At 30.4% G+C, this 10,665-nt stretch overlaps 1 protein-coding gene across 1 annotated transcript; it reads right to left on the bottom strand.

The window, feature by feature from the left end:
• LOC108474688 (uncharacterized) lies at positions 1-3,090 on the bottom strand. The gene is made up of 7 exons (XM_017776684.2): positions 2,808-3,090; positions 1,890-2,266; positions 1,094-1,652; positions 890-990; positions 701-790; positions 486-613; positions 1-387 (listed from the first exon to the last, which is right to left on the bottom strand). The coding sequence occupies exons 2-7, from the start codon at positions 2,244-2,246 to the stop codon at positions 243-245; spliced, it is 1,380 nt and encodes a 459-aa protein (XP_017632173.1). The 5' UTR covers positions 2,247-2,266; positions 2,808-3,090; the 3' UTR covers positions 1-242.
• Positions 3,091-10,665: the final 7,575 nt, after the last annotated feature.

Below are 10,665 nucleotides of genomic sequence, written 5' to 3'. Positions count from 1 at the left end.
TGAAAAGAGAAATGGAGCTTTCATTACTGTGGTTAGAGGCATGAATACATTGTCCACGAACAAACAAGCCGTTGGAATGAGTACAATTACAAAAGTGAGCGAGCTTGGTTACTATATAGGAGCTCAAGCTCAAGCTCGAACATTAGAAGTGAAAAATGACATGATCAATGGTCACCTTCGATTCTCATCTGACGGATGATATAACATTTCCACATCGATCTGGGAAACCGGAAGAACTCATCTCAACATGCAATTAAAGGTTGAGCCTTTGCATGTATTGCTTTGTAGCAATCAAGACTGCATAGTGGAAGCTTTGACTTGGAATCCCGATACTTGTATGCATTTGTACAATTCGGACCAGCACACTTTTCTCTTGGTGGGGGATAACTAGAGGGAAAAGAAATGCATAAATAACACAAATAGATTACCGGAGAAAGCGTATATAAATTGTCAAAAGCATGAGACAGATGGATTTGTAGAAGTACCCAGATGGCACCGAATTGAATAACTGTGGTAGACCGATATCTTCCGAAAATATAACCGTCGTTCCACCAGGACCCATAACCCATCTCACCGTGTTAGATGCGAGAGTTTCGGATTTGGTTGCCTTTCCCTGCATCAATTATAACATCAAAATGAATGAAATCAGAAGTACATGGCACCCAGAAAAAAAGCATGACGTGGAAAAAGGGTCACAGACCTGTGCCAATTCGTCCCGCTGCTTCTTCATCTTATCTTCTTTTTTCTTTCTTGCGGAATCTTGACCGAGTATTTTTCTGATTGCCTCAGCCTACAACAATTCAAAGACCTTACTGAATACTGTTTCTTGAATGATTGTTGAGCAATTGTAAAACCAATCAAAAGAAGAAAAGAAAAAAGAGGGTAAAACCTCGGCATCCCTGGCTGCTTTCTCGGACTGCATTCTACGCCTCTGTGCAGCCTCGGCCTTCTTCAACTGTAGCTCCACTTCAGAAAGTTTATCCTTTTGTTCTATGACCACCGATCATTATTAAAACAATTAATTTAAAACAGTTAGCATGGAAAGCTCAAAGATGCTCAAGAAAGGGAAAGAACAAGTGGGGTAATTCCTTACTTTTAGATGGCGCAGGAGGTAAACCGTCAGGGAACTCAACAAGAGCCGCACCCGGACCAGATAAGAGATCTTTCCCAGACTGAAGAGCTCGATTTCGTGTAGTGGGAGTTGATTCGGTTCTTCCTTCGACAAACAAATCAACTGATCCCCTTCCCAGCTTCTTCCTTTTAGATCCAGGCTCATCATCGGATATACACTCGTCTTCTTCCACATAATCTCTATCCTCAAAAGCAGCACCTTCTCCCCCGTTTCTCTCATCCTCTTCATCTTTAAGGTTCAAGTGACCATTTGAAGCATTTAGTCTCCCTAGATAACGGATTTCCTCATCTTCATCATCATCATCACTATTTATACCAACATCCAATACACGCCTCTTAGGAACCCGTTTGCTCTTACGTGTTGGCTCGTGTCTGTCAGTTTCATTCCCAGCTACACATACACCAGTTGCTTTTCCCCTAGAGGAATGCCCCTTCCCATTACCAGAGCCACTTCGGGATAAATCCTTCCATTGAACTCCGTAGCCTTCTCCCTTATCTGAAACACAGGAGCCTTTCTTGCCCTGCAGTGATTGTTCATGCAACAAACCATCAGCTCGCAAGAGGTTGAACTGGATATAAATAATACCCGAAGAACAAATGAGACACTGTAAAGTTATACACACGCAGGCACATACGCGCGCACACATACACATATGGCAAAAGTAAAAGTGACAACATCGGACTGCCGATCATGACAAAACAAATTCTATACAAAAGGTAAAAGCAGGCAGTGATTTGTCCGAATTAGATGAAAATACCAGGAGAAAGGACTTCTCTCGGGTTTGAGCAACATCGGAGAAATGGGAAGACTTAGTTAAGCCAGGCTCAACATCAAAGGCATGATCCACAGTGGAGTTTGTGTGGATCGTACGTGTAACCCCACCAAGCTTGAGCTTAAGTTTCAGCTTATTCTCACTTCCAAATCCATTAGAACCATTCTTAAAATTTTGATCTTCATTGCCACTACAACCTATGGCTGGTGTTGGTGATGACAATAAAATGTAATTATGTGTAAACGTCTGCGCAGCAACACGTGGACGTCGTAATATGCCACTCCTCTTCTTCTTTACGGCACAGCCAACGACAGCTAACTCCGACCCACCAAAGCTTTCCATAATGGCCAGGGAATCCAACTCTTTAAACAGCAAATGACAGAAGTAAGCTCAAAATGCACAAGTAAAATATTAAGGAAACAATCTAAAGTCTAAACCACAAAAGATATTCAATAATCATATTAGCAATAAATGACAAACAATGTCCTCAACTGGAACGAAACCCCTTAAACAAAAAAGAAGAAAAAATGCAGCAGATTATCAAATCTCACACTTATTTAGTCAACTTTGGTCCTTTATTAGTCTAAATCAGTATTAATATGGCAGAAAATTTCTCATTACTAGAAAAAGCAACCAAACCCAAGCTAAAGAACTTTCAGTTCGAAGCTTAAAACCCTCAATGCTAAGGCAAAGATTCATAAAAAAAGACTGCATTTTTCACCCTAAAAAATTACAACTTGAACCTTAAGAAAACGTATCATTTCCCAAAAACTAGCTTCAAACTTTACACATTTGAAAGTTCAAAAGCAAAAAGAAAACTCAAAATTTTCCTATTAAACAACACAAAGGGGGAAACAAAATGAACAAAAAGAAAAGGAATAAAGAAAAAAAGCAAAGACTTACCCAATTACAAGAACTGAAAAACAGAGGTAGGCCTTTTTACAGATAGAGGGTTTTTGTTAAATTTTATTATGGTTTTGGGTTTTGAAGAAAATATTGGGTTGGAGAAAGAGCAGAGGGTTTTCCTTTTCCAGAAATGGCTTTGGTAAAGGATACTGTAAGTAAGAATTTCCTTTTTTCTGCTCCATTTTTATTTTCAATTTCTTTTCGCTCCTAAACTAACTGAGCCGTAAGAATTATTTTTCCTTTTTGATTTTTTTCCTTTTTTAATACGGAGCAGAATCTTAAGAGATGGATAGGTCAAAAGACCAATACCATTATTCAAAACCATTTGGCTTGAGCCCAATTTTCTTTTTCTATTTTTTTATTGAAGAATTTTAAATATATATATATTAGATTAGGTATATCCATGATATCATATGGATGAAATATATTTATAAAACATTTATACATATATTATAAAATAAAAAGATAGCGAGTAAAAATAAAAGAAATGAAAGAATAAGAGAGAGAACATATTTTATTGATCAATAGGAATAATCTATTATGTTTTCCCAAAGTAACGCTGACTATTACAATTTAAAATACATAAAAATTTATTTGGATTTTGATGGATATCAACCTAAAAGTAAAATATTTATAGCACTCCCCTTTCGATTTCTATTAGTTGATAATCTGTCTCGTTAAAACCTTACTAAAATAAAGGTCATGTGGGAAAAAAATTCCTAATGAAGGAAAATTAGGACATATATCTTTAATACGTATAACATGTTGTCTCATTAAAAATCTTACCAGAAAATCTCAATAAGGCAAGACCTCGATTAAGGGAAAAAGAGTACAGCGCGTATTTACTCTTCCTCATGAAAACATTACATAATATCTCATATTCTACGTATTCAACCCTGAGCACTAGTTTTTCAAATGACTATTTGAACGTATTTGCTAAGCATTTATGTCACAATTGTTTTGAAAGTCATAAGTGAGAATTTTTTTGGAGAAATATGTTCTGATCTATTCAGGAATTTCAACTATAATCATAGCAAACTTTAATCATGATTCTTATATAAAAATACAAATAGGTATTTTGAATCATTTTATAATCCTTCTTCAATTGTTATTCACTAAGTCAAATTTACCATATATGTTCAAATTATTTCAATTCATATAAATGAATAATTTCGAGAATTTCAATATGCTTCTAGTATTCTAAATCCTTCAAGGATTTTAACATAAACTTTACTATATAGTGATTCATAAAATGTTGTAACAACAACCATTAGACGCAAGTCAAATCTTTTATGAGCCACCAGCTTAATAATATATCTAAAATTTATTGCATCCTCTACAAAAGAATAGTATATCTTTTTCGTAATCAATGTCAGGACTTAGTGAAAAACTTTATATTTTTATTTCGTTTTTGCAAAACTACTTTATTTGTACCCTCACTAACTTTATACATTTAGATATTTGGACTACTGGTCCAAAAAATCCACAAATTTAATTATACTTGAGTTGTGTCTTGCTATTTTGATCAATCTATTTCATATCTATATTTCTCAATAGATTTATTCAAGATTATCCCTGTATTTCATTATTTTAACAATAATATTGCATGCAAAACCATTATTGACCACTTTTGTTATCGGTTCCACATTTTCTTAAATTGACATAATTTATCGAGTGTAACATCCTCAAAACCCCCTTGGTAGTAAATAATATGAGATAAAGTTTTAGTGAAATAAGTTATAAGATCAAAGAAAAATAAAGTTGCAAGATATCAAAAGAGAGTTAAATCAAGAAGCATGACATGGTGTACAATTGATTTCTAGATAAAATGAAAAATGATATAAAGATGATAAAAGAGAATATTGAGTAGTATTAAAAATAATAATATTAATAATTAAGAAGTAGGTTTTAGTATATTGATTTAAAGTAAGGACTAAATCATAAATATGTGAAATTTTTTGGTTAAAGTATAAATATTCAAAATTTAGGGATCAAAGTATAAAACTAAGAAAGTTGAAGCATCAAAAGTGAAAATAATCAAAATAATCCTTCAAGCATCAAAAGTAGATGAATTTGAAATGTTTTGAAATGGTTGTAGGTGATGGAATGATTGATGTATATGAGCATGTTATATTCGCTTAAAGGAATATGCTAAAATCTTCAATTGTCCAAATTGACTTTAATGATAAAAAATTATAATATTTATTATATTTATTAAAGGCATTCACTTCAAGTAATGTGAAAAAATAATTCAAACAATAATGTAAGCATATATCATATTTCTTACCAATAAAATTATATAGATATCATCTCGCTTTAAAGAATGATAAATTAGTATAAATCATTGAGCATTCTTTACTAAGAATAAACATTTGTCAACATTTTGAATTATCCATCTTCTTCTTATCTATTTATCAATAATGACAAAAGTTAAAATTTCATAATTGTTATGTCTTGCTACATTCACGTTAGCGAATGAAGTAGAATTGGTGGAACGAATAAGTCGTTATTTTATTTAGCCATTAGAAAATAAAATATCAATTCAAAATACTTTTAAATCTCTTTTAATAAAAGTTTTGCATAATCAGTTAACTACCAAGAATAACTAGCTAGATCATGTATAGAAATAAGCCTAAATTAAATATATGAATAAAAGTCACATCTCAAACATAAAAATATAACATAATGAAAAACTAACATTTTTTTTCATAACCATCATCATAAATATGAATGAAATTTAATTCAAATTCCAACCATTCATGCTTATAGAACTTTTCATTTACAATTGCTCATGTCATTTCTCTATACCATTAACAAATGGAACAATATAAAACGTATACATTATTACCTTTAACAATTCTTTAAACAAAATCAAATTTGAATAATCATAAATTTTATTGGTTTATTAACACAAATTTTCATACTAGGTATGTTTTAGTCGATATATTATTTAATTAAAAACTTACTATAAAGACATAAATAAATCAGTTATATAATGCTCATTTTCATGAACAAATAAAATGTTTAAAATAATATGTAGTTCATGTAATCAAAACTTAAATGAAGATTATATCGAATATTTAAGCCATATGTCAAGTTGATTTAATATTAAAATGTACATTTTTATTCTATGTTGTGTCTTGACGATTTTATCAAGAAATAAGCAAATTAAACTCCAATAGTAAACTTTAAATCAAATCAAAATTTATTAATAGCAAACTTCGAGAGTGGATCTTATTTTTCCGGTGTACAACAAGTACATAACTAATGAATTTTCATACATAAGTTGTCTCTCTTCTTTAAAAGTTTATATTGAGAACTCTTGTTGTTGTCTTATTTATCTCTATCTTTTCACCTCTAGTGGCGAAAAGAAATATTACTAATAAGATGTCCAAAAATTAATTAATGAGTGTCACAATTCACAAAAAGTATGCAACTCATACTAGAGATTCCGTCTTTAACAAAATACATATAATCTTTAAAAAAATCATTGATTTAAAGTTTAGTAATGAACATCAATAGCAAAAAATTCCTCAATATGGATTATAGAAATCCTAAAATTGACATGCTAATATTTAAAATGATCATCATAATAAAAACAATGTCAATATTCCTTTATTGTTTAGATTCGTCACAATCATATTGATAACATAAGTTATCTCTACTCCTTAAAGAGTTTTTAGGAATTCTTTTATTTTCTTGCTTTCTTCTTTTTTTCCACTCCTGGTGGTGAGAAAATTTATTACGACAATTGTCGAAACCATTTTTAAAATAGAGTTTTGGAAAATGGGAATCGACTTTAAAAAAACAAAAACAGGAGCGGCCACCAATCTTTTTAGGTGTGATTGGATCACCTTATAAAATGTTTTATTTTAAAACATTAATTTTGATCTACGAAAATCGAGAAAATAGATTCGGGAGTCGGTTACGTACGAGGAAGGATTAGCACCCTCGTAATGCCCAAAAATTGGTACCTAATTGATTATCAAACTGTCTTTAATGTCGGAAATTTGAAAATTTTAAAATACAATCCTCTTTTAATATTTTTGATTTTGAAAATTATAGTTCACTTGTATCAAATGAATCAAAATATTACATCCAATAAGTTAGGACACAATATTTTTAAGATATTTGACACTAAGTTAGTCTTTTTGAAAATCCCTATCTCGAAATAACAAAACGCCATATTCAGTAAGTTAGGACACAACGCCTTGAAATTCCAAGACAGTTGCTTGCATTTTGAAAATCTTAAAACTTAGAAGGGTGCTTGATTATTTGAACTTAACGAGAAAAGTTGCAACTCAATAAGTTAGGGCACTACTTTTCTCGAAATTTCCAAACACCAAGCATTGCCTTTATTTTTGAAAACTTTAGAGTCTCGTTTTTTAAATCGATGCTTGAAGGAGCATATTAACATAACATTTGAGATAACATGTTATAATAATAGGTAAATAAAAGCACAATAGCATAAATATCATACATTAACTATATAAGAAATAAAACATGGCAAATTTTAAATTAGTAAAATATACATAAAACACAATATATATTTAAGAAAAATAGGTAAAAACACATAAACATGTAATTCAACATATATTTAAACATATTAATAATAAAAATGATGCATGATACAATTTGACACATATATATAAAACAAATGCGATAATAATAAAAATATATAGCAACACATATATTAATCAAACAACATTTAATAATATTATGAGACTAACATCTAATATATAAATGATATAAAATATAATGACATATGAAAGATTTAATCCGTATTAAAATATAAAATAAAGTGAGCAATTATTAATAAAATATACCTAAAATAAAAAAATAATGTTTAAAATAAGTTATGTATAATAATATAATATGAATAAAATATAAGGAAATATAATATAAAATAATAAATATTTTGCATTGTAGCGATGTAAAAAAAATGTTTGGTTTCGGTCGCTAATTGAGGCGATCTATTGAAAAACTTGAAAGCTAAAATTTGATTTTAAAATAAACCGGGAGTCGCCACCGATCCTTTTTCCTAAGTATGATCGGATACCTATTAGATTTCTTTTTTTTTTATTACAAAAAGAAGGCTGAGTTTAGGGTCTAGGTTAAAAACCAGAGAAAAATTAGGGCTCGGGAGTCGGTTACACGCGAGGAAGGTATTAGCACCCTCGCGACGGCAGAAATTGGTATCTCATAAACACGTGTTGTCTTGATTTTTAAAAATACGAGTTCAATATTAAAATTTAGTCGTGATCCAATTAAAAGAAGACGAGAAATTTTAGTTTATTCCGGTTTTTGAGAAGGGTATATCGCTTTAACACGAGTCAATTGACGTTCACCCAACATAGCGATGAACTCGATGACTTAATGTTAAATCGGTATATTGCCTTGATTGTTGAAATTAATTAGAAGGACATAGATAAAATTCTTGAAGTAATGTAAAACAAAATTGAGATGAACTAAAAATAAATAAATGGAAAAATTAAAAATATGTGAAGTAAATAACATATAGGGCAATAATGCAAAATATTGAAAATATGTAATATATATAACACATAGATGATATATGCATATACATTAGAAATAACAACAATATAAAATGGACTTACTAATATACTACGTGGACATATACATTCACAGATATAAATAATAAGGATATTAGAAATACTAAGTATATGATGTTGGACTAAATACATAATATAAAAATTTGTAGAATGTAGTATTAAAATATGTGCACGATATATATACTTATTTAAAAATAATAATAAAACAGTTGATAATATTTCACAAATATATATATATATATACTAAAATATACATAACAATATATAAAGTATAATATATTAAAAACGTATGTAAAGCATATGAAACGAAAATACATATGTTAAATAATATTAAAATATTTACATAATGCATACATATAGGAACAAACACTAATAATACATGGATATGTACATAGGCATATTAAATATATATACATATAATCGATATAGAAATATTAGAATAAAGTAATTAAAAAGTAATGCTATGCACAAATAGATATATACATATATAACAAAATATATACTATGGTTAATGATAATAACAATGACGATATAAAGATGTATACATATAACAACACATTCACTACATTAACAACCATAATAGTAATGGCATTAGAATACGAAGAACAATAATGTAACACAAAAATACTATATATATAAATCTATACACATAAATAAAAATATACACTATTGTAATAAAGATAATAATAATATATTATTAAAATATATAAAAGCAAGCATAACATTTAAATATTAAAATAAAGTAGCTAAAATACTAAACATAAATACATATATGTATATGCATATAATAAAATATATAAAAATATATAATAATAATAATAATAATAATAATAATAATAATAATAATAATAATAATAATAATAATAATAATAATAATATGAAAATACAAGAAAATTTAAATAAGAATTAAAGATAAACGAAAAAAAGGACCAAAATTGGATTAAAATCGAAGTTTTGGGGTCAAATCTAAAATAAAAATAAGCCACGGGGTCGTATTGCAACACGCGCGAAACATGGGGGACTGAATCAGTAATATTCCCGTACTATCAAAACGCAACGCATCAACAGGGAGTAGATTGCAAGTCAGATTAAATTTTAGGGCCAGATTATAATAAAAAATAAACCTGATTTAAAACACTGAAAATGCGGAAGGATCTAATGCGTAAATATACCATTGAATTAAAAAACACGCGGATCTGACCTGGTGAGGGTCGGGTCGACCCGACCTGCATTTAAAACGACGTCGTTTTATGTATTATGGGGGGGGACCAAAACGGTGCGTTTTGGTCCCTATAAAGATAAAAATTTTAAAAAATTCATTAGGGAATGGGAGAAAGAAAAAAAAAGGAGAGGAGAAGAGAGAAAAGGGAGAGGAGAAAGGAGAGAGGGGATCGCCCCAGGGGTCGTCGGCGGTCTTGACGGTCCCGGACCCGCCGCCGTGGCGCTGGCCACCCATACTGTGGTTAAAACGAAAAAAGGTTAGATTTTCCCTTTTTTTTATATTCTTTTTTTGTATTATATTTTCGTATAGTTAGTGTTTATTTAATATGCTTGTGCAAAAAAAAAACAGATCAAAAACAGTAACTAAAATGAAATGGAATCACTTAGGATCTTTACCACTTTCGATTCTCTGATCTTTGGTGTTCGTTTTTTTCTGTGTTGATACCTGTTTGGATTGGTTTTCTCGCTCTATCTACTGTTTCTTTGTTTTGAAATACATCTATGTATTGTCAAAAATTCCAACCCCTACAAAGTATTTCCCTTTGGTTTTTGTAACCATTTGTCAATATTAATTTAATATTGTTGTCTTTTCGTGTGTTTCTTGCAGGGCATGGGCGAACGGCGGTGGCAGATGCATGGTGGAGCAGGTGGCCATTGCTGGTGTCAGAAGGTTGGTGGGCAAGTGGGAGACTCGATCAGTGGCAGCTGCTGAGTCAGAGGCCAAGTGGGACTAGGGTTTCCCGATTCTGGTCTTGGGCTAGGGATTTGGTATTGGTTTGGGCTTGTTTTGTTTAGTGGGCTTATTGGGTTAGGAGTTTTTGGATTAGGGTAGGTTAGTTTAGGGTATTGGGCTAATAGTATTTGGGTTTGTAAAAGTGTGAATGAGTTTGGGTTTTAAGGGGTTTAGTATTTTGTAAATGGAGTTTTAATTTGTAAATGAGATTGGGCCGAAATTGGCCTAGTACATGCATATGAAAATATGGTAAAATAATTAATATATGATATATAACATAAAAAAACAAATTAAATATATCTGTATAAAATATTTAATAAAAATATAT

This window comes from Gossypium arboreum, chromosome 3, assembly GCF_025698485.1.
Source record: "Gossypium arboreum isolate Shixiya-1 chromosome 3, ASM2569848v2, whole genome shotgun sequence".
Taxonomy (NCBI): domain Eukaryota; kingdom Viridiplantae; phylum Streptophyta; class Magnoliopsida; order Malvales; family Malvaceae; genus Gossypium; species Gossypium arboreum.
Note: the sequence above shows the minus strand (reverse complement) of the source record. Positions and strands in the feature narration are given on the sequence as shown.